The 24,464-nt window shown below is 47.2% G+C and overlaps 1 protein-coding gene across 1 annotated transcript in view; it reads right to left on the bottom strand.

Moving 5' to 3' along the window:
- Positions 1–3,714: 3,714 nt before the first annotated feature.
- Positions 3,715–24,464, bottom strand: part of LOC146208842 (putative RNA-binding protein CG14230) — a 38,814-nt gene continuing 18,064 nt past the window's right edge. Inside the window, exons 11-14 of the mRNA XM_084596271.1 lie at positions 20,721–20,907; positions 8,213–8,316; positions 7,346–7,428; positions 3,715–4,283 (exon numbers count right to left, since the gene is read on the bottom strand). Coding sequence (XP_084452397.1) covers positions 4,167–4,283; positions 7,346–7,428; positions 8,213–8,316; positions 20,721–20,907 — 491 coding nt within the window. The 3' untranslated portion in view covers positions 3,715–4,166. The remainder of the gene's footprint in view (positions 4,284–7,345; positions 7,429–8,212; positions 8,317–20,720; positions 20,908–24,464) is intronic.

Here is a 24,464-nt window from a genome sequence, read left to right as displayed (position 1 = left end):
GTAGCATTTTACAAGCTGGGTGTCCACTTCAACCCTTCCTGTTGCACTAACACTATTGTCATTCAAGCCAAGAACTAATACGCTTTGATCCACGGGGACAATGTAACTGACAACTTGTAAGCATGAATAAAAATGGCAACAAATTAAGCATGACACTGCGCAAAACTAGCAAGAGTGCAGAGGGATGATTGATTCAATAGCTTGAGGGAGCGCAGCCATGCGAACTTCTACTGACAGTTTAAAGAACTTGCAAGTTTTGTTGCTTCTGCTTTCATGAAGCTAGCAACAAAACCGCCTAAAGAGCATTTAGAGGTGCAAATACTAATTATTGCCATGGTTTGGGCCCATTATTCTAACTTTATATTGAAGTACTACAATATTACAAGGAAGGAAACTCAAGCAGGGCTGACGTAGTTGTGTAAGGCAATTATCTAAAAAAAAATATTGTGCAGAAAAAAAAATCAAATTTAAAGGCTCATTAATATTGTGCTAATAGTTCTCGCTCGATTTACCTTCCATTTGATACTAGAACGACTATTTTAGTTTTGCCACGTTTAAATTCTAGACTGTTAATGAAGCGGTTTAATAGTAAAATTAAGGTTATGAGGCAGTATTATAGAACAAAAGGCAATATAAAGGAATTAACGAAGCTGAGACGACTAAATTTTGCATACTGCACTGGTATAATGTCCGTCCCAAGTGATAAAAATATTGCTGCAGTGCACTGATACACACAAGGTATTCATGTCCAAATTGACAAAATTCTGATACATTTAAAAGGCTGACAATAAAATACAATTCAATAAACAAACATTCTGCTTCCACTTGGTACTAGATAAATATCTACTGTAAATGCAAACCAAACGAAACTGTCCTAGTTGAAGCAGTTTCATCAGAAACATTCTCAGAAAAGGGCCGTATCAACAAAACTACCAAATTCACCTTTTGCGACACTGCCTGTTGTGTTGATAACGGCACTACACTAAATCGGTATGCATCAATTGACAGCATGTATATTAAGCTTTCAGATGATGCTTACATTGTGCTGTTCAAACGAGAACAACGTAGAGAATGCTCGCTTGAACACAGTCTAAAATGGAGCATTCGTAGTGCTGGAGTGGGACCCTCACCATAACTCTTTCATCATTTTGTTTTGTCGAAACATTTTGAACCAAAATTACTTAAATTTTTAACTGCTGATGTCGACTATTATAGCAATAAAAAGAAAGTGTCCGACAGTCAAGAAATTATTTGAACTGAAACTTAGTCAAGCTATCATAATGAACTTGTATTACAGCATGAACCACAAGAAGGGACGACGACAGAAAAAGTGAAAAGAGCGCCGACTTCCAACTGTTCCAACTGCTAATTCAGGACAAGGAAAAACCTTGTTTAGACATGTTCTTTTCCGCAAAAACTCATAAGGATGGCTGTCCACTTCGTGTGATTATTTCAGAAAAGGAAACGTGGCAGAAATGTTTAGCTCTTTTTCTGCAGGATAAGTTGGCCATGCTAACAATTGAAGACCCATTCCTTGTTAGGAACTCTGAACAGGTTGTTGAATACTTGCGGCAGCATGAGACTGCAAATGTATCGGCCTTTTCTATAGACATAAAGGACCTTTTTTACTCTTTTCCGCATGATGCCCTGCTATCATGTGTTGAACAGGCCATTGATAGGATGGGTGCTGTTTCGTTCCAGAACAGTTGTGGTTTACATGTTAGTGGCGTTCTAGAATTGCTTGATGTGTACCTGCGATCTACGTTTGCCACCTGGGAAAAAGGTTTTTACCTGCAAAAACGCGGAGTGTGCATTGGATCATGTATTGCCCCGGCCCTTAGCGACTTGTTTTTAGCCATGCACGACAGAATAATTGAAAGATGTCTCGAAGGTACAAGTGTTGTTCAAGTCTTTAGATTTGTAGATGACTTTTTAATCATAATTGACAATGCCAATGCGGATTTTCATGTAACAACTGAAGACGTGCTTGACACATTCAAGCGGAACTTATCACCTTTAATTTTGACGCATGAAATGCCCAACAACCATTCCATTAGATTTTTGGAGCTAAGACTAAAGTTTTATAATAACCATGTTTGTTGGGGGTATGAACCACGGGGGAAAAAAGGTTTATTACCAGCTGTATCTGCTCACTCGAAGCTTGTAAAACGCAGCGTTGTCAAATATTGTTTTGTAAATGCCCTGACTAAATCCTGTGACCATATGCTTAAAGAAAGTCTAGCCCTGCAAAATAGACGTCTGTCTGACGCGGGGTTCCCAGAGGCCCTTGTAGTTTCTGTGGCCGAGGGCCTGCTCCAGAAAATGAAACAAGTCCGGCAATCTGAAAAGAATGCCGTGACAGGCCCGGACGCACGCAAAAGAGTAGCAGTCATTCCGTATATCCATCAGACTTCCCACAACCTGAAGAAGATTGGAAAGCGCGCAGGCGTTGACGTCGTGTTTTCGGCCCCACTCAAACTATCAGATCTATGCAAGAAAACTAACCCGTGCTATAGCAAAAAGAAAAAATCGTGCATGATTAGACACCAGAATCAGTTTGTCACTTGCGACGAAGGTGTTGTATATCGCGTTCCGTTGTCCTGCGGACGCGAATACATTGGACAAACCGGCAGGTGTATAAATACCAGATTGAAAGAACACAACAAGAATGTAAATGATGGTGACCAGGGCCATCTTAGCACGCACTGTCGTAATTGTGGCGATGAGTCTACACGTCGCCGCAGAAACCCTTGCGTGCCCGAGTTCCAAAAAAGCACAATCGTTGCTCGACACAATGATCAGTGTGTCAGGGAGATAATTGAGGCGGTGAACATTACTCGTACAGAGGAAAGGCGTGTAAGCATGCCATCAGTCGCATTAACCAAGAAAGAGCTGAAGTTTCTGGATTGATGGTGATTAGGGCCTTATCCTATCGCCTATGCCTTTCATGCTGATTGCTTTTCTTGCTCTTTCCTGCTGAAGCTTCAAATGTGTATAAATGCGTGGCATATCAGAATAATAAACAGTTGGAAGTCAGCGCACTTTTCACTCTGTCTGTCGTCGTCCCTTCTTGTGGTTCGCGCTGTAATACAAGTTAGATATGAACCAACTAGCCCGCCAAGCAACCGTTCTATCATAATGAAGATTACAGCTTATTATATAAAAAATCAGCTACCAGCAGCTAAGTAATAATAAAAAGTCAGGAAAGGAGCACAGCCAGGAATTTTGCTGCTTTTCCTCTGATGTGTGATGTCAGAGTTACACTGAGGAGGTTTCATCAGAATATTGCTTTCGATCTTCATCCATTGAAGCACACTTGTGATAGCAGCCTCTTCTGAGATGTCATCAGGAGAACTCCTCATTCACTATTTACTGCCACCTGAAACAATGTAAACCTCGGTGACTGAATCCTCATCGGAGGATGAAGACGATGAACAGCCCTCTTTTCCGCGGTGGCGGGCCAGCAATACATGCGCCGCGTCCACCAGATTCCATTTTTGTAGTCACAATTTTTGAAAAAAAAAAAAAAAAACGTTCAAGTGGTAGAACAAACAGTAATTCACGAGTCATTGGCACCATCTGTCGAGTGGCACATGACCCAAGCCGCAGACAAGCGCTGCTGGCCCAAAACGTTCAAAGTAAGAACTATCCTGTCGGGACGAGGATAGATGGTTTGGGGACTGGCTTACGAAGATGTGCTTGGCGGTTAAAAGGTTAATGTAGATGCTTATACTGTTAATGATGAAGCTTAAATGCCCATTTATTTTTTTAGCATCAAAAAGCCATGTTCATTCAGTAAAATTGTTAAAGGCATTTGTTTTCTTCTTACTTCACATCCTTAATTCCGCACATTTACCCATAAGGGAAGCAGCTCTAATGTCAAAATAACACATGACCCTTCAGAATAAACGTGAATGAGCTCCTAGTTCTTGGAGCTCGTCTGATTGGGAACATTTTGATGAAATGAAATTAGAATTTGCCATGTTACAGCATACAAGAAATGACATTGGCAGAGAATGCCGTTAATTGAAAATTATTTAAAATTATTTAGAGTTGCTCAAGTCACACCTCCCGAATGTACAAATGGAAAGTCAGAAATTGCTGCAGTGTGGAAAAACAATTCAATTAAAAAGAACAGCCTGAATGCCCCAGAAGCTACTCCCCATTTATTGTGGCCCTGACTTCTTGCGCAGCTTGCCCAGCCTCCATTGTTGGCTGCCCAGCTTCTTCCCATGCTTCCGCTCCAACGCCCGCTTCGCCATCTTGCGCTTGGAAAGCATCAGCTGCATAGAGAGACAAAGTACTTGTAGCTGCAGGCTTGCAAAGCAGTCAAGCTCTCATTAGCTGTTGCTTAGTAAATGAGGGTGGCTGGTTCCAAAATACCAAAAGATCCCCAAATCTGATTAAAAGAGGTGGTTTACAAAGCTTTCTAGAAATTACATGCACTATCATATTTAAGCGCAGCTTATCATACCTGAAACATCACCCAACATGACCACTTAACACGTTTGCTCCTGCTGTTTCAACTACGTTCTTTGCCCAGCACTTTACGCCATCTTTTTCTTTCTTTCTCATGAGCACAGCAAGACCTGGGTCGAGCATATTTCAGGCTACAAATGCGACAGAAAAATATCTTTTTGTTTTATTCAGCTTAGCTGTCAGAACATGCATGCACCAGAGATTTGACCTTTCTTCTATGTGTGGAAAATTTCAAAGCATTCAAGCCTGCAAAGTGGGATGCATTTTTTGCACTTTGAATGGCCCCTGCTTCTTTAGCACTCAACTTTACGGATCATACATCTGTGTGGTAGGTTTTGCTTCACGGTGCTGGGAGGTATATCCCAGCAAAATGTGCCCGTTCACAGGACTCAAAAGCATAGGAGATGGAGCTGCAGTTGGTTTACGTTTGCACTAGTACCCACGTAACACAGTCTGTTCAACAATTTGTACAAGTAAATTAACTTTCCAGCCTGCATAGGAACAGTTCTTCTTAGTTGCTTACAACAGCACAGTCCAAAGGAAAAAAAAAAAAAAAAAAAAAAGATATATATGTGCAGCCTTTGGCGGATAGCTCCATATCATAAACGAAGCCTGATACTGGTTTTCATGGTCAATGCCCACCATACCTTTGTTATAAAGTCGAACTCCTTTATAAGAGACACTGATGTAACAGACAGTCAGTTATAAAGACACTATTCACCCAAATTGTTGGCAGCTTTATGTCTCCCATTACCTAGACCTCCTTTTTAACAGACATTGTATGTAGAAGACAATCAGCTGTAGGCTAGCCTTGACTTTTAGTACTCTGTCTCACTTGTAACAGACATTTTAGATGCGGCCCCATCCATCTCCAGGTTCAGTTGCAGTCACGGTGAAAACAAACAAGAGAGACATCTATGTTGTCATAATTATGGTGTTTTATTTTTTTCGCTGCTTCTAGTACCTTGGTGGTAAGCTGGCTACTTTTATGACTTCATGGCACTTGAGTCCTTGTTGTATTACCAGACATGTAACTTTTTCTGTAACTGCGAATTGCTAGTTGCGATGCCGCGTAAAGTCGCGATGGCAGAATGCAATAATTGCAAACACGGTTTGCCAACATGGTAGAACCTCGGTGATACGAATCTCACGGGGTTATCATCCAAAAATTCGTATCATAAAAACGAACGTAAATAAGTTTGCAGAAGCATGGGTAAGGCAGTCGTTCATATCTGTTTATGTCCGAGAAGGTTTATTGCAGCCGCGGGGTCACAGCTCACCACCCGCGGCGCACACAGCGCGACAGGCGATCGCGACGTCGGCGACGCATGCCTCCGCGGACTTCTCGTGGCGCGTAGAGCATAAGAGATGGCGACGTGCCAGCCGCACACCACCGCAGCGTGCTCACGATTACTCGCGATGCGTATACAGCGCGACTAGCGGTCGCAAAGTCTAAGATGGGCGGCCCGTGCGCCGCCGACTACTACTCATGGCCGCGCGCCACAGCAAACCTTTCGCGGCATAGAAAACGATCGTGATGCCGGCGATGTGCGATCCACCCGCCTCCGCGTGCTTCTTGCGGCGCGTACAGCATGACTGAAGATGGCGACATGTGGGCCGCATGGTGCCACAAACAGCTCGCGGATCGCGATCGCGGAGCTGGCGATGTCCGGTCCGTGCGCACCCGCCGCCGCCAACTATGGCGATTGAGATGTCTGCGGTTTGTCGGCCATGCTACAGCCACGCGCCCCTGAAAGCCTTTTCTGGCGTGTGGCTTTTTGCGGCGCGCGGTTGCAGTTCACGCGTTCGTATCATCCACAGTGGAGCGGGAGAGTGTTCGGACCATTCAAAATTTTGCCCATTGTACACAATGCACTCTGGCCAGGGAATTTCGCGAATTCGTATCAACCGGATTCGTATCACCGAGGTTTTACAGCTTTGGCTTAGCAGCCATGAGGCTCTTCGCTTGATTGTGAAGCTCGAAGAAGCTGTGTTGAAAAACAGCATCAATGCAGCCGTGAAGCAAAGGTTTACAACTATTTCAAAGCAAATAAATGTAAGAAAGTTGCGAGGTGTGTTCAGTGTGTGGTAATCCACCAAGCAAATGCAATATAGGATGCCCACATCGAAATAAGGTCTGGTTAGAAAACGGGAATGTGGTACGCTGCTTATAAGGGACCTCTCATATAACAGACAAAAACTGCTTCCCATGCATGTTCTTTATAAAGGGGTTCAACTGTATAGTCAAGTAGCACTGGACTGTCGTCAAACACTACCACTGCTTTACCAGCTGTCTTCTCCATAGCAATTTAAATCATCGTCACTAACAAACAGATCCACATCATTTTCAGCACCTGTGAGACTCCTGCATTTCTTCAACACCAAGTTCAACACGAAAACTGACGGGCTGAAAGATTTTTTTTTCTCCACATAGCGATTTGTAAACTTAGTGGACAGCTACTGCTATCTGATATAAAAGCTGCTGATCAAAACCAAGAGAATTATTCTGTAGCATCATCTCTTATCATTAGCTCATAACAGTCATTTTTCTGACGGACTGCATTCCGCTCTCTTTTTTCACTTTGGTTGTTTCTTCGATGGACAACGCATGACCATCTTTAACTGCAAATGGGTTAAAGAAATAAAGAAATCTGCGGTCACATGGAAAGCACCTCGGCAAGAAAATGCTACAATGCTGACATTTTCAAGGGTACCAGGTGGATATGCAACAAAAAAATTAAACCTTTTCCTTAATGTTTCAAGCAGGCAACTTAAAGCTTGCATGCTTAAACAGTTTTGACAAACCGGTTATATAAAGCTACACCACAAAAAAGATACCATCGACACCACAACTTTTTTTTCTAACCTTGACAAGAGCAGCTTTGCCATCAAAGAAGTTGTTTCTGATTGTTTCAGGGTCACTCTGACACCGGAAGAACTTGGCTCCCTCTGCAATAGAAAAGAGTGCGTTAATCAGCAACTTGCTAAAGTAGTACTGCTTGCTTCTAATGGGCACGTGAATGGGAAAGAAAAGAAATAATAAAACTCGCCAACAGTTGCCGTGCCTGTGTAACGTGACATTCTGAGACGACAATTTGTAGTGGTCACAGTGGAGCGAGCATTACTCATGGCAGCTTCACAGAGAGGCTGTCACAGACTTAGGAAGGGCACCTTTTTCCCGCCACGCACCCCTCTTTCGTATTACGCCAACAATGTCACTGAACTGGGAAGCCTGTCCTTCACTAGTACTGCTGCTGTAGCAAAACCCTCAAGCAAGCAAAAAGGGCCATGCAGTGCATGCCATCACGGCAACTTCTGTTGGCAAGTCACTGAGCCTGCACAAACACTGTGATACAATATGAGCCACATGTGTGCAGGACTGCTTCCTTCAAGCAGAATGGATGCCCCTTGCGTGAAGGCCACCACACATTCCTATCAGAAAAATACCGTGCACCAGGACAGATAGCTTGGTGCCATCAAGCTGCCAAAAGCAGTAAGCAACCCTTTAAAAGACAACAATAACAAAAAAAAGCACTTATAGCTTCCAGAAAGAGGTAGCTGAGGTACCAAGGCAGCTAGTAAGTGCAGCAAAATCTACAGTGTCAAAAATGAAGCCCTGTCACTGCTTTTTCCGTCCTTCAAAATTATTCTGCGCAGTGCATCTCGGGGAATAAAAATGTGCGCAATTCGGACACTTCCAGACACTGGTCATGGCTGTGACAAGGAGGCTTACCCAGGAGGCGTCGGTCGTTGGGCACAAAGAAGAACAGGGGTCGGTCAACCACTGCAGCGAAACGGTGGTCGTCCATCCTCTTGAACATTTCTTTCGTTTCTCCCCTGCGCAACGTTCACAGGCATTCACTGCACTTGCAGCCTTAGACTATGCATCTGCTGTGGTGTCTGAGTGGTCAAGGTATTTGACTGCTAACCTCAGTTGTGGCAGTTATGTTTTGATGAGGATGAAACACACAGGATTCACACGTGCTGTGCAACGTCAGTGCACATCAAGTGAAACCACCCCCTGTGGTCCAAATTAATTGGGAACACTCCACTACGGCATCCTTCATAGCAGATGTCGCTGTGGGATGTTAAACTGCACGTGCCATGACTTGCCATATTATGAATGTGACGTAGCACTTCTGTAGGAAACAGATCAACACGCTCATCCTGTCATATGTGTGTATTCACTGTCTTCATTATAGCAGTGGCACAGGCAGAAGCATATATTATTTATTATTTTTGGGCAGCCTCACCATACTATATGTCTTCATTATTTAAACCAGAAACAATTAAGTTGACTGCTAATAATGCCAATGTATTCTTGCCATACAAAATTCAAACCACATCATAGGGTAACAAGCAATAAAACTGGAAAACACCTCACAACAGCTCTAGCAAGTCAGACGGCACTCAATTCAGAATGGCAATAGGCACTGACATGGGCTAGGAGATGCGCGGTGGCTGACACTGGAACCCACAAAGGAAGGAGGGGGGGGGGGGGGGGGGGGGGGGAATCGTAAGGAATTACACAATGTTGGCTAGCCGCAAGTGTATGGCTGAATCCAGGAGCTCATGCTCAACTGTTAGCTACACTTATACCCATGCCACACGGGAGAGTTAATGTCATTTCCACCGAATGACATTCGTTCAGTTTAATGTCATTTTTTCGACGCGCTGCTACACGACCAAAACTAATGTCATTTGCAAATGATGGCAATTGCGATAGATACACAAATGTTGGTGCGCCTTTGCGAGAATCATGAGCGCTGTGAACGAAAGCAGCCTTTAAAATCATACTTATGTCTTGCATGACTCGTAACCAACCTGTTGATTACGACTACCCATTATGAAAATGAACAAAAAAGACTACCCATTACGAAGTTAGCTACTGCGCAGGTTGCGTTTGCTTACAAAAGGGTAGGGTACGCGCACGCGTCCGTGCCTGGGTGTAGAAAGTGGACGAAATGTTTCAACAACGTACATTTTGCACACTCCAAGTGCAACACGTAAAATAGGCAGCGGCTAGTGTATTGACCGACGACGCTTTTATTGAATCTTCGAGTACCGCCCGACGGCGTAGCGCACCACAGCCCCGTCGAGTCTCGTCAGCGCAAGATCGTTTGCTCGGCATAAATGCCCGTCGAAAAATGCCGGACCCCAGCCTCATCAAGAAAGCAGACAACAAAATAGCATCACTTGCTGCGCCGGATCCCACGACCTTACCGAAACGGTGCTGCCCGCGAGAGCGGTGGACGACGGCGCTCTGGCCGTGCGCTACGCCCTGGTCGTCGCTAGGCCTAAATGGTTTCGCATCGAAGCCACAGCGGACGGCGCGTTGGGAATAGTCAGTTGCCTATTCGTGGAGCTGCTTACTGTAATTTCAATGGTGTCATAAATTTTCTGACGGTAAACGGAATGTGTAATTTCGTCGACGCATTGGAGCTACGTACTACGTACAGCACGAGATCGGATGAGCTGCCTCACACCGGCACTGCGGCTGCTACGGGGCTGTGAGCAGAAAATCGCTCTGGTTACTTATCACCGATCTTCAGTAAAGATTATTTTTGAGGTTCCTTTATCCAACCGCGTATTATTTAATGTCAACAGATTTTGACATGTTTTCTGACGGTGGTGAAAGGGAACCGCTGTGCCTGCACCCATGGACTGCGGCAGCCACGGCCATTGCCGCTCGCGCTGAGTGCAATGGCTGGTTGGCTGGTAGCGAGGGTTGAATTTTTTTTTTTCGCGACGCTATTTGGCATGTTTCACATAATTTAATGACTAGCTACAAAATTGCAGATGCACAGTACAGTAGAATCTCGGTGATACGAAATTCAAAGGGAGACGAAAATTTTCGTATCACCCGAAATTTCGTATCACCAAAAAACGAGCAAAATCCGTTTTCAAGCCTTCCAACAGGTACAAAATATTTATTTTCGTTGAAAGAAATCGCATATATCCTTCTGCACCTTCTTTTCCGCGAGATCTGATAACAGAGAGTTTTGAAAACTGAAAAATTGGGCCGCTGTCTTCTCCCGCACAGACTCGGAGGTCACGGCGCGCCGCAGAACATCGAAGGCGTGCATCGTTTCTGCTGCCGTCGGCGGTGGGTCATCAACGCTTTGGTCGTCGTCATCTTCGTCACTGCGTGGAATGCCAGGCTGTGATGACGCTTCCTCCGCAATATCTTCAACCGTGCGGAGACCACAGGTGGCGAGGTCGTCGTCCGCGGTGACGAAATCGTCGACGCAACAGTCGACGTCAAGTTGATTCCAGACATCGATGGGAATCGGGTCTGGCACTTGCGAGGCAGTAGCCACAGCGGATTTGAAAACCCCAAAATTCGCGAAACAATTGGCGATGGTCGTAGGAACGACGCGATCCCAGGCAATTGCAAGAAAATGCACAGCGTCCAGAAGAGTGATCTGGAGATTCACGTCCTTCCTTTCAATCTTTGCGAGGAGGCGGCGCACCAACAAAGCTTTGAAATGGTGCTTAACATTCCTTATAATCCCAGCATCTAGTGGTTGCAAATGACTTGTTGCGTTCGGGGGCAGGAACACCACCTTAACACTCTGTAGTGTCATTTGTTTTGAATGGGCGGTGCACTGGTCCAGCAGCAAAGCTATTTTTCTGTTGCGGCAAGACATCTTGCGGTCGAGGTACGTGACGAATTCAATAAACAAAGAAGACGTCATCCATGCTTTTTTGTTTGCCTTGTAGACGCAGGGCAATCGACTGGCTGCCTTAAAGCATCGGGGCTTTTGATATTTGCCAATGACTGTCAGCAGCATCTTTTCCGATCCGTCGGCTTTGCAACAAAACAAAACTGTGATACGTTGTTTGCTCTTTTGTCCGCCCCGGCAAGCATCGTCTTTAAAGCACAAACTTTTTTCGGGCTGGAGATTGTAAAACAGCCCTGCTTCATCTACATTAATAACTTCACGTGCCTCATATCCCGCTATGTAAGACGGCAGTGTGGTTGTCATCCAGTCTTCCACGGCAGAGGCGTCGACTTTTTTTCCTTCGCCACAAAAGGTCTTGTAGGAAAGATTATGACGCACCTTGAACCGGTGAATCCATCCACCGGAGGCCTGAAAGTCACCAATTCCAAGTGTGAGTGCGATGTCCGCTGCCTTCTCACGAAGCACTTTTCCGTCGATGTTGACGCCGGCCGCTGTGACCTCTCTGAACCACGTTAGAAGAACCTCTTCCAACTTCACATGGTGGGCAGTTTTGGCTTCTTTAGAATTCATCGCAAAGTGCTGCACATTCTGCATAATTTGGTCACGCTGACCAACGATCGTTGACAACGTTGACAGCGGCAGGCCTAGCTCCTTGGCCATGTCAGTGCGCCTTTTCTTGGGCTCTTTGTCCACCTTATTTAAAATTTCCAATTTGTCTTTAAAGGTCAGCGCCTTTCTCTTCCGTGACATTGCAGTATGATGTACCTTTTTGCGTTGCCGAGATGATCACAAAACGACACGCTATCAACGCGGTGTCAGCCTCAACAAACGAGAAAACGAAGCAACGTGTAGCAACGTGTTGCCGCTGCAGCGGAGACTCCGGAAAGCGGAAGAGCGTGGCCTGCGGGGCGGCGGAGAAATGTGGAGAGGGCCGCAAGGCCGTGCGCACAACTAAAAAAAAATAACAAAATGCGGGGGGAGGGGAGAAAAAGAGAGAGAGCGGGAGGGGGGGCAAGATATCGTTGCCTTCCTTCGCCAACTTCGCTGCTGCCGCGGGTTGCCAAGCCGGTTTTTTCCCGCTGTAAATTTTTTCTTCTTTCGCGTGTGTGTGCGTGATCCGTGCTATCAGTGCTGCGTCGCTGCGCACGCTTTTCTCGCTGTGCGTGTGTGCGTGGGCCTCGACCGGCCGTGATACCGAAGTTCGTATCACCCGTAGCGAAAAGAAAAAGTGTTCGGAACATCCGATTTTTTGCCCACTGAATGCAATGCAATTCGGCCGGGGAATTTTATGAATTCGTATCACACCAAATTTCGTATCAGCTGAGTTCGTATCACCGAGATTCTACCGTAGTATTATAATGCCTGTGGCACTTTTGCAGTTTATTTTGGGTATATATTTTTACTGAGTCTGGTGTTGAGATAACACATGCCCTCGTTAGTCGCATTCGAATAAGTTCCTCAAACTCATTCGGTGCCTAATGTCGTTTTCATCGAATGTCATTACATTTTCCTGTGTGGCAGCAAACAAATGTCATTCGATGGAAATGACATTAAATTTGCCGTGTGGCAGGGGTATTACACGCTCCATGATTTCAAAAAGCACAATGTCTCCTCATATGTTACTGTGAATCTAACTAGCATCCGCCCTTTATGTATGTATTATTAATTTATTGCGTAAACATTTCATCTCAGTGCTAGTATTGTAGAGACCTACATGCGTGCGCCGCTCTTCACTGCAGATGAAAAGGCGGCGAAAGCTGATAGTTTCCCTTTCCCAGTGAGAGAGGGGGAGCAGGTAAAGAAAGAGAATGTGCAGCACGGAGGCACCTAGCAGCCAAAAGAAAAAATAAAGATCAGTATTGGTTTGGGATTCACGGGACTCGGTCACTCATTCTTGGCCTGTGCCAGCGTCCCAATAGTATCAAGTACTGCATTAGCCTTAAATGAAAAAGCTGCCCACTGTGATCAATATTCTTTCTCCAATTAGGAAAAGCTAACCCCAGACTAATTTTCCTAAGCAAGTTGGCAATTAATGAATGAAACTGATACCCGTTAACTTCGCCATGTCACTGGCTTCTTAAGAAAGGGAACTGTTCACTCAGATCTACATCTGAAATAGGATGAACACGTAGGAGTCACTACTACCTCAGCACGTTTTTCTTGCCAATTTTCCATTTCTTTCGCACTTTTTGCACACCACTATACAATGCTTTTATAGCAGACTCATTTCATCTCCAACGTAAGATGAACTGGAAGCGATTAAAAATTGTCCTATCAAAAGTGCATCTAGAAAAAAATGCCCCAAAGAAAAAAAGAATGATGTGAGCATGCTAGGTACATCTAAATATGTGTTATATAAAAACAATCAATAAAATAGCCTTGCAGAGACAAGATAATTGCAAACAGAGCATTGCACTATTCGTGAGGTGAGCCTGAAACCAGCTCATGTTATTATCCTACACTTGAAAATGACATTGATCTAATTTTCTTTTCCACTGTCTGAATATATCCACAAATGGTTGCTATTTTTTAAAGCAACAACGTTAAAGGCTCTGTTCTTCAGAAAATCCGGTCTTGTCATTGCGAGTACTCTTGGGTATGGCTCTGGCAGGGCCTTGCACTGATTGGTCATATGGTTGCCTAACATCAAGCGATCATGTTACGGTTGATTTGGCAGGAGCTGCCAACTAGGGTCTCTCCTTTAAGGTGGCAGGGTGAGATCAGCATCAGCCTTTGCGTCCCGAGTCGAACACGCTACTCCTAAGACATGCCGTAGTGATGCAGTGGTTAATTAAGATGCCCGACTACTGTGCGGGTGTACCCGGGTTAGATCCCGGCGGCCAGCGGCTGTGTTTCAATGAAGGCGAAATGGAGAGGCGTCCGTGTATTGTGTGATGTCAGCGCACGTTAAAGATCCCCGGGTGGTCGAAATTACTCCCTAGCCTTCCACTATGGCTCCTCTCTCTCTCTTTCAGCTTTCCCTCCCACCTTCCTCCCATCCCTTACGGCATGGTTCAGGTTGCATAGTTGAAATGTGACAGATACTGCGCCTTTCCCCCTCCTGTGAACCAATTATTATTACAGTCGAACCCGGATATATCGAACTCGAAGGGGATCGCGAAAAAGCTCGATATATCGATAATTCGATATACAGAAATTGGCTTGTGACGGCACTTACGATGCGAAAAAACGATACCGTATTTGCCGAGTAATCAACCCACTCGCATAATGAACCCTCTCTCCACTTTTGTGCCCGAGAATTTGAAAAAAAAAAAAAAATGCTTTAAGGCCAGCTCGTTCACATGCAAGTGATTGAGCGATCTCAGCGACAGCGACAGAGCGAAAAATTTCCAACTTGTTGGAACTGCGTCCCGCTCGCCGCTCGAGCCACCGCTGCAGCTCAAAACAAGGTTTCTGTGTCGCTGCGGCAGAAAATCGCGAGCGTTTTCGCTTGCATGCCGATGGCGCGCGTCACTCCGTTTCGGTCATCGCATCCACAGCTCATTTCTTGGCAGCGTGCCGAGATGTGGCGCAGCGATAACGTCAGGGCGCGTTTATCTTTTTATAGCTCCTCCGGTGGCGGGGAGCGAACTTGGCAGAGTGCCCGTGATGGATTGATATCACAAGCCTGGTTCGATTCATCACGCCGCGCTTGGGGCGGGCGTCATGATCGCAGCAGCTGACGGCGTGCTTCCGTTGATTCATACATGCAAAGATAAACGGCTCCCGCAAAAGAAAAAAAAACAAAAAGCCTGCCGCTTCTTAACGTCCGCAGCCGCCATATCTTACGCTACGTCGTGCGTACAGCACAACGATAAGAAAGAATGGCTCTCGCAAAAAAACAAACCAACAACAGAGCTGCCGCTTCTTAACGTCCGCAGGCGCCATAACCACGTCAGCCGCCGCGCGCAGAGGGTTCGCAACACACGCTGGAGAAAGCGTCCCACGTCTGTCTGAAAACGGGCTGAGCTGGCTTGGCGCATGCGTAGCGCGTGCTGAAGGAGAGAGCTCGGCAAAAGAATGGGCACACCCACGCACATGGCTTGCAAACGTCATGTGTTGGCGCGCGGAAAACGATAACTGCAGATGCGCGCGCCTTTGGGGAATGGGCGCGGCGCTGTCCAGAACTGTCCCCTCTCATTCCTTCCGCGTGTGGCTTGAAAACGTCACGCGGCAAACGGCCAAGGGTGATGCGATCGTCTTTGGGGAAGGCACACTTTCCAGTGCGTGGTGCGGAGTTCGATATATCGAACGACCGGCGAAATTGAGTTCGATATATGACGCGGCTTTCCTATACTTTTACATGGAATTTTCAAGGGGATATTCCGTAAGTTCGATATAACCAAAATTCGATATATCCGGGTTCGATATAACCGGGTTCGACTGTATTATCATTATCAGGATGTGCAAGCACATTTGTACAGCTTCCTTAAGCGGGCTTTTTATCTATGTCGGGTGGCTGTCACATTCAACGGTATGATAAAGAGCATGTGTGAGGTATTAGAGGAACAAATTAAAGGATTAATAATTAGGTAAGTGAGTAGCCATGTCCATGCATGCAAACAGAGATCTGCAAGGAGAGATGCTTAACGGGGGCCATTAATGCTGTCGCGTCAGACCTTAAGCACACAGTTTAGACGTACTACCCAAATATTTTTTTTTCCTGATGAGTGGCACACCCCTGATGACAGGCCGATCTGTTTCACGTGCTCACGTATTGGCCACATCTCTCGCCACTGCCGCAGCTGCTGGACATCACCACCTCGACGTTTTCCTTACGTTGACCGCTACTCCGATTACGGTCACCGCCGTTTTACGCCTCGTTATGAGCCGCCCCGCACCGATACCACTCCGCCTCCTCCTGTGTCCAGTCGCTCTCCTTCCCCGCCAGCCCGCAGTTCCCGTTCACCTCTTCCTAGCCGCAGTTCCTCGCCGTCCTCTGCCGGCCGCTTCACGGGAAACTAGCCAATGCAGCTCCCGGAGGTGACGCTGCATTGGTACCCCGACCTGGAAATCCTCTATTGCCCATTTCTTTGCCCTGTAACCTCCCCTCCCTGTTCGTGGATGGTGTTCCCGTCTTTGCCCTCATTGACACTGGTGCCCAAGTCTCGATCACGAGTTCATCGTTTTGCTGTCGCCTCAAGAAAGTACAGACCCCCGCCGCATCGCCCACCGTTCGTGTTGCCGATGGCAGTACTGCTGCCGTCACTGGGCTGTGCACTGCCCGAGTCACCTTTGCCGGTCATCACATCCCTGTTTTGTTCACCGTCCTCAACCAGTGCCCTCACAATGTGATCCTCGGCCTTGAATTTTTAACGGCCCACTCTGCCCTTATTGACTGCTCCAGCGGCCTTCTTCGTTTGGACCTACCTGTCTGCTCAGAACATCCTCCATCTACACCCCGCCTTCGCTCCACTGAGTTCGCTCGCCTGCCCCCTGACTGCTGTTTACCTACCTCTGTCACCTTTCCAGCCTGTTCCTGACGGTGACTATGTTGCTTGCCCTATCACCGAGGTCTTTCTTGACCGCAACGTCGTTCTTCCTCATCTCATCGTACACGTTACACAGAACAGCACCTACCTTCCTATCCTGAACTTCAGTCTGTCACCCCAAGTTCTCCCCAAAGGAATATCCCTTGCTACCTTGTCCCCTCTCACAGACTGCACCATTTGTGCACTCACTCCTGGCCCACATTCAAGCGTCCTTCCAACACCCGTACTCCCCACCACAATTACCGACCCTATTTCCGCAATGATTGCCTCTGACCTCAGCCCCGAACACGCTCAGGACCTGCACAACCTTTTGTTAGCCTTCTCCGACATTTTTGACTTTGCTGCCGGTTCTCTGGGCCAAACATCAGTTGTGACTCACCGCATTGACACCGGCGATGCAAAACCTGTGCATCGGAGGCTTTATCGTATGCCCCTTTCTGAGCGCCAAGTCATCCAGCAGGAGGTTGACAAGATGTTGGGCAACAATATCATCGAACCTTCGAACAGCCCCTGGGCATCTCCTGTCGTGCTCGTTAGAAAGAAAGACAACAGTTGGCGCTTTTGCGTCGACTATCGACATCTGAACAAGATTACAAGGAAAGATGTTTACCCGCTGCCGTGAATAGATGATGCCTTGGACTGTTTACATGGAGCCCGCTACTTTTCCTCCATCGAACTTCGTAGTGGCTACTGGCAGATCTCTGTCGACGAACAAGACCACGAGAAGACAGCATTTGTCACACCCGACGGACTTTACCAATTTAAGGTTATGCCTTTTGGACTTTGCAACGCCCCTGCTACGTTTGAACGAATGATGGACTCCTTACTCCGCGGCTTCAAATGGATGACTTGCCTATGTTACTTGGATGACGTGATTGTCTTCTCGCTCTCATTTGAAAGCCATCTTCGTCGCCTTTCTTCCATCTTGGCACTTTTCCGCCGTGCCGGACTTCAGCTGAACTCAAAAAAGTGCAGTTTTGGTCGGCGCGAACTTAAAGTGCTTGGCCATTTGGTGAATACCACCGGCGTGCAACCCGATCCCGACAAAGTTGCTGTCAGTGCTTTTCCATCTCCCCTTCACCCCGTGATGTCCGCAGCTTTATAGGACTCTGCTCTTATTTTTGCCGGTTCGTCCCAAACTTTGCCGCTGTTGCTCATCCTCTCACCAATCTGCTGAAGAAAGGCGTTCCTTTCTCATGGGGACCAGAGCAGGCTAACGCATTCTCCACCCTCATCGCTGTTCTCACCAATCCTCCTGTGTTGGCCCATTTCAACCCGTCTGCCCCGACGGAACTTCGCACCGACGCCAGTGGCCACGGGATTGGTGCCATTCTTGCACAGCGACAACGCGGCCAACACTGTGTGATTGCCTACGCCAGTCGTCTCCTGTCATCAGCGGAACAGAACTATTCTATTACGGAACAGGAGTGCCTGGCTCTCGTTTGGGCAGTTGGAAAATTCAGACCCTACTTGTTTGGCCGACCGTTCACTGTAATTACCGATCACCACGCCTTATGTTGGCTCTCTTCCCTCAAGGATCCTGCTGGCCGCCTCGACCGCTGAGCACTGCGCTTGCAGGAGTATACCTTTTCCGTTGTATACAAATCCGGTCGGCTCCACCAGGATGCAGACTGTCTGTCCCATTATCCCGTCGATCCCCCTTCCTCTACTGACCATGAGTCGGACCCCTGTGTCTTCTCTATATCGGACTTTTCCCACATAGCCGACGAACAGCGCTTGGACCCAACCCTCAGTTCTCTTATCGACCGCCTCCGCACACACAGCCGTGACTCTTCCCTCGCCCTGTTCTTCCTTCATGGGAATATGCTATACCGCTGCAACATGCGACCTGATGGCGCTGAGCACTTGCTGGTCGTTCCCCAACACTTATGCTCTGCCGTTCTCGAACAAATGCACGACGCCCCTACAGCTGGTCATCTTGGCCTCTCACGCACATACGACCGCGTGAGCCGGCGTTTCTTCTGGCCTGGTCTTTACCGCTCTGTCCAACGTTATGTAGCCGCTTGCGACCTCTGTCAACGCCGGAAGAAACCCCCTGTGCTACCACCTTGACACCTGCAGCCGATTGCTATCCCGACTGAGCCATTTTCTCGTATTGGCCTTGACCTCCTAGGGCCCTTCCCCGAGTCCTTGTCAGGAAACAAATGGATCGCTGTGGCCACCGATTATGCCAAGCGGTACGTGATCACTCGCGCCATTCCAACCAGCTGCGCCACAGACGTTGCTGACTTCCTTTTGCACGACGTCATACTTCACCATGGTGCTCCCCGTCAACTACTTACCGACCGTGGCCGCTGTTTCCTTTCCCGAGTTGTTGAGGAAATACTTCGTTCTTGCTCCGTTCGGCACAAGTTCACCACTACTTATCACCCTCAGACGAACGGCCTTACGGAGAGTATTAACCGCACACTCACCGACATGCTCGCAATGTATGTATCCGACAGTCATCGTGACTGGGATATTAGTCTGCCATTTGTCACCTTTGCATATAACTCTTCGCGTCTTGACACTGCTGGGTACTCTCCATTCTATCTTCTCTTTGGAAGAGACCCCTTACTGCCCTCCGACACTTTGCTCCCCGCCGCTGGCCCCGTCACAACCTATGCCCGCGATACCATCGCCCGAGCCGACGCTGCTCGCCAGATTGCTCGTCACAATCTCACCATCTCTCAAGAAGCTCAAAAACGCCGCTACGACGCTCACCACCGCGATGTGCACTATCCTCCCGGATCTCTGGTGTTGCTCTGGCTTCCGTGCCGTCGTGTGGGGTTGTGTGAAAAACTTCTGCCCCACTACATAGGTCCTTACCGTGTACTACGCCCAGTGACCGACGTGACCTATGAGATTGCACCGCTCCACCCAAAGTCACCGACTGCTACACCCACTTCCGAAATCGTACATGTCGCCCACCTCAAGCCATACTACTCCCCCTCCACACCGCACACCTAATAAGCACCGGGACGTTGCCTTTTGCCGAGGGGGGGTAGTGTTACCGGGAAACGCGGGACCAAAGTGATGTGCTCACTGACAAAGACGACGACCGAGCAACGCGGGCACGACGAAGCGCTGAGAAAGAGGACGACGCTGACAGAGCGAATACTGCATGGCTACTGAAGTCATAGCGCCGAGTTCAGCCCATCGCAGTGCCGTTACATTAAGTACATCCCCGTAACAATATCTTTGCTCACCATCTTGCTCGAGGTGCTTGAAATGTGCCCAGCAGTTCGGCATGTGTTTCTTTCGTACCCTATTCCTCCAGCAGTAGAGCTGTTAAACCACTCTACAAGCAGGCACACAACATGCTTTTTCACATGCTGCACAGGCAATGTGCGTAGCACCGATACTTGGCCATCTCTGAGCCACACTATTAAGTGTGTTGATGTTGCGTAAGTTGCAAATGCGGCCCTGGAGTTCTTAAGCCTCAAGTCAGTGAGCAGGCCCACTTTGCGCATGAGTGCCTTTACTTCTGCGAGAGGCAGCATGTGGCATGTTGTAATGCACATGCTATGCCAAGATCTCTGTCAAGGCAAGGTAGACACGAAGGGCCTTGTCTTTTCCACACTGGCAAGGAAGCGGCCCTCTCACCGCAGGAAAGCATGCTCCAGCAAGACAGCTTCCCCACAGTTGCCTGCTATGGTGCGCAGAAGCTATCTTGTGGGGAGCACTTTCTGAGCAGACACACGTTACATATTTTTTTCCTCAAAAGAGCTGCACCGATGCACCAAAATGCCATTATGCAGGATCAATGCAAAAGCTAAACTTATCCAAACAGTTCATCTTCAGCAGATTTTTTTTTACATTGAGTCCTATGGAAAACCAAACAATGGTCTGACATTTTTCATTTTGTATAAGAATCTACCTCAGCCAAGTCCACCTTAACATAATTCTACAGTACTCCTGCATTGGTCAACATTTGTTGAGCACACTCGTCCCCTCGAGGAACTCCTACACAAACTCAATCTGGGCTGCTGCCCTTCAGGAGAGAGTAAAAGTAAAGAACTCAGTGAGACCGGCTGACAGAGATACAAAAGAAAGAACTCACTCATCGTCCACTGGCTCCTTGGTTGCCACTAGCTGGGCATCACCCCCGGCGTCATTGGCGGAGGTGTCCGTGCGAAAGAATTCCTGCGGGGCTGCCTTCTTTCGGCTCATATCCCCCACACGGCTGCGGTACTCGGCCTGCTCCTGGTCCGATGCCTCGCCGCCACTGCTGCCACCAGCAAAAGGCTCTGTGGGCAGACAACAGATCTCAGTGACCGGCTAACACTCCTCCGCAAGCCACAAATGGAAGAAGAACCAATAGCCATCCGAGGTGCATCGACTAGAGGACAAAGTGTCTCACTTCCATCCCCTTTCAATTCACTAAGCTATTGCCCAAACGGACCACTAGGCAACTGTTCACAATGGTCTGGAGGGAGGAGATAGACAGCGAGTGACCATATTTGTGACTTCAGTCAGGTCACAAAACAAAAAAACAAAAACATGTAGAGTGTAGTCACAGAGTACATGTCACCTTGACACATCTACCTTGACACATGTAGAAAGAGCGTGCAGTTCTTATGAAGCATTGACCAGCCATGCAGGCTTATCCAGCATGCCCCAGGACAAGGGTAAAGTACAGTCAAACCCACTTGTAGCAATACTGAAGTGCCATGAAAATATCACTGTTATAACCAATCATCGTTATAACCAGGCTAAGCCAAAACAAAAAGGAAAACATTAGACACTTGAGAAAGCTTATTAAAGAGGAAGTAGCCTACAATTTTCACTTATATGCAGGCAATCAATCATGTTAAATTTAATTTAACTGCTTCATACCAATATTGTTGACACCTCTCTGCATGGGGTCCCAACAGCTGCACACAGCTGAGCGAAAACTTTTTGGAACAAATGATGTCTTGGCCATTCTTAGGACTTCGTGATGTGGTTCGGCTGGCATGGTCGCAGTGTTTGCAAGTTTTTCTCCTCCTAGGGTTTGCACTCGGTGACCAAACTTAATTGATATAATCGACAATCTACTGTTACAGCATTGTTATATGCGAGTTATTTTACCATAGAACACATGCAAAGCTGAAGGTGCTAAAGCTGCCTATTGTTATATCCAATACATTGTTGAAAACAGTATTGTTATAAATAGATTTGACTGTATAATCGAATCCAACTAGTAATCACAGAGCTCAGCCATGAGAAGGCTATCACCAAAAGAGCAAGAATGGGTTCCAGCAGAATCATAGACAAAATAATATCAACCACACTTTCGTATCCCAATAAACTCTTCTGTTTGGAAGGAAGATTACGAGTAGTGATGACTTTGTCCCAACCTGCCCAGATCAGATAGTCTCCCAGATCAGATATTCGATTTGTATTGCAAAATTTCAATATTTTAACACCCCTACAATAAACTCATCCAACTTGCTTATCCTTGACCTAAGGTGTTTACTAAAGTACTCAACACTGCCAAAGGCACTTCACTGCTCATCGCAAGCAATTTCAATATGCCCCACCTGTCCTGGGGGCACCCAAGAACAAACGAGGAGGCATGCATCCTTGCAGACTCCATACCCAATCTTAACCTTACCATGTGTAACGATCCATCCCAACCAACCCAACTTGGCAATGGTGTCACATGTGAGAGCAGCCTTGATCTCATGCTAACCCGCAACATGGGTTAAGACCTTAGGCAGTGACCATTTCATTCTGACCATCAAGCTTGCAAGCGAAAATGCACTGACACATGCAAGCTACCCCCAAACTTACTGACTGTACTGCCTTCAGCAAAGAGCAAACCAACCTTGAGCACTCAGCTACCACAAATCTTGTCTCCAGGGTACCTGACCTCAGACACATGTGCTCTAAACACATCCATACACTTAATTTCACTCACAACGCCAACGGCGACGGACAGCTGCCGACGTCGGCTTTTTTGGTGAACGGGGCATTTAACACTATTGCGTTAAAACATTTTTTTACCACTCTGCTGTTGACTCCCACCTGCCACACCTGTTGGATGCCTGCCTAGTTAAACAATGGTGCCACTAGTGTCACAACAGAGAAAGAGAGAGAGAAATTTGATTTTGCAGAGAAATTCGAACCTTCCAGGTGCCCTGACCCCACTACACTCACACGTTCATGCCTAAAAGGTCCATCATGCTGGCAGTGTGGCTGGCAACGATCTTCTGCCTTACAGAACGCACTCAAATGACGCACTGCGGAGGAATACACATGGAGCCTGACCCAGTCCAGCTAGCTCGCCAAATGTGATTCCCTGAAAGGTAACCTTAGTTTCAAGCAAACACAGAGCTCACTCACATGCCTCACTAACCCCCACAGACTCCAAGAGCAAGCAACAGAAAAACCTTGCCAGGGCTTTCCATGGCTACAGCAGCTCCAATACAGCTTTGATGCGAACCATCATGAAGAAATACTTCGCTACAATCGACCCCATCCCTCTCTTCCATATATAGGACAGGCAATGCAGGAAATCTACACGAACACTCAGCCATCATTGGTCAAATATTTAGAGGAATCCCCCAAGGTGGAGCAGATTTGTAATAAGGGAGTAATTACTCATTGGCATCCACCCAAATGCAACCATACGGCTACAAAGGAAAGCTATACAGTTTTATCAGAAACTTCGTAGTTGAAAAATTCGTCCTGGTCCGGGGATCGAACCTGGCACCACTGCCAGAATCAACCCCTGGACCAGGACGAATTTTTTTTCAACTGTGAAGTTTATGAGAAAGCTGTATAGCTTTCCTTTGTAGCCGTATGGCTGCGCTTGGGTGGATGCCATTGAGTAGTTACTCCCTTATTATCAGCCATCATTCTAGATATGTGTAGTGGCCACAGTAGGACTATTCACCAGCATTCTACAAGGTAGCCCTCACGCTGCTCAGGAACTATGTCAACAACTGTTCGCGGATGGGCAGGCTACCAGCTGAGTGGAAGACTGTGAGGGTGCACCCACCCCTCAAACTGGCCAAATACATCAACGTTAAGAATCTACGGCCCATTTCTGTCACCTTTTGAAATAGGGGAAGTCATAGAAAAGGCAATACACACCAGGCTCACCTGATATCTTGAAGGCAACAATCTATACAAACAGAACCGTTTGGATTCCAACTCAGCCTATCGACCTAGGATATACAAGGAGACACTGCGCATGATAGCAATGCTCCCTTTACCACTCGCGAATAAGTGGCACACACATATGCACGTTCATCCCCCCATCCTGCGATTGCTTGCTATTGCTTGCTACGGCGCTCATTGGTGTCACTTGACTAGAGCCCCTTTGGAGGATGGGGCTTTCACCCAACAGGAAAAGAGGGGTGATATTTTTCATGCATGCTGTAAGCACGAGCTGGTTTCATTCCAAGATGTTGCAGCATCTGCTGGCAGCATAAAATTATGGCTGAAGGAACCACCATGCCTATGGCATGCAAGTTTGTTTTGAAATGCCAGGCGTGTGACTGAGAACATGCAAACTTTCCAGTGCAGTGACGCTCGTAACCCGTTGCTATAACAGGAGACTGGTCAGGCTAGGTTGACTCCTTTGCTGACCAGGCCATTTTGTACTAGAGGTGTGTGACTGTATGTGGGAGCAAGAGGCCCCGCCATAATAGTGCACCATATTCCTTGTATCAACATTCTTCAGACTGACATCCCTTTTTTCTGTCACTTCACGACCACCGCGAAGATCGGCTACCAGGAACATGCAGGTGTGGACACAAGTTTGGACTCGTCCCGTTTAGCATTCACACGGCCAAGGTGTGCGCCAAGCTGTGCA

This window comes from Amblyomma maculatum, chromosome 1, assembly GCF_055883805.1.
Source record: "Amblyomma maculatum isolate TAMU_Amacu chromosome 1, ASM5588380v1, whole genome shotgun sequence".
In the NCBI taxonomy this organism is placed as follows: Eukaryota; Metazoa; Arthropoda; class Arachnida; order Ixodida; family Ixodidae; genus Amblyomma; species Amblyomma maculatum.
Note: the sequence above shows the minus strand (reverse complement) of the source record. Positions and strands in the feature narration are given on the sequence as shown.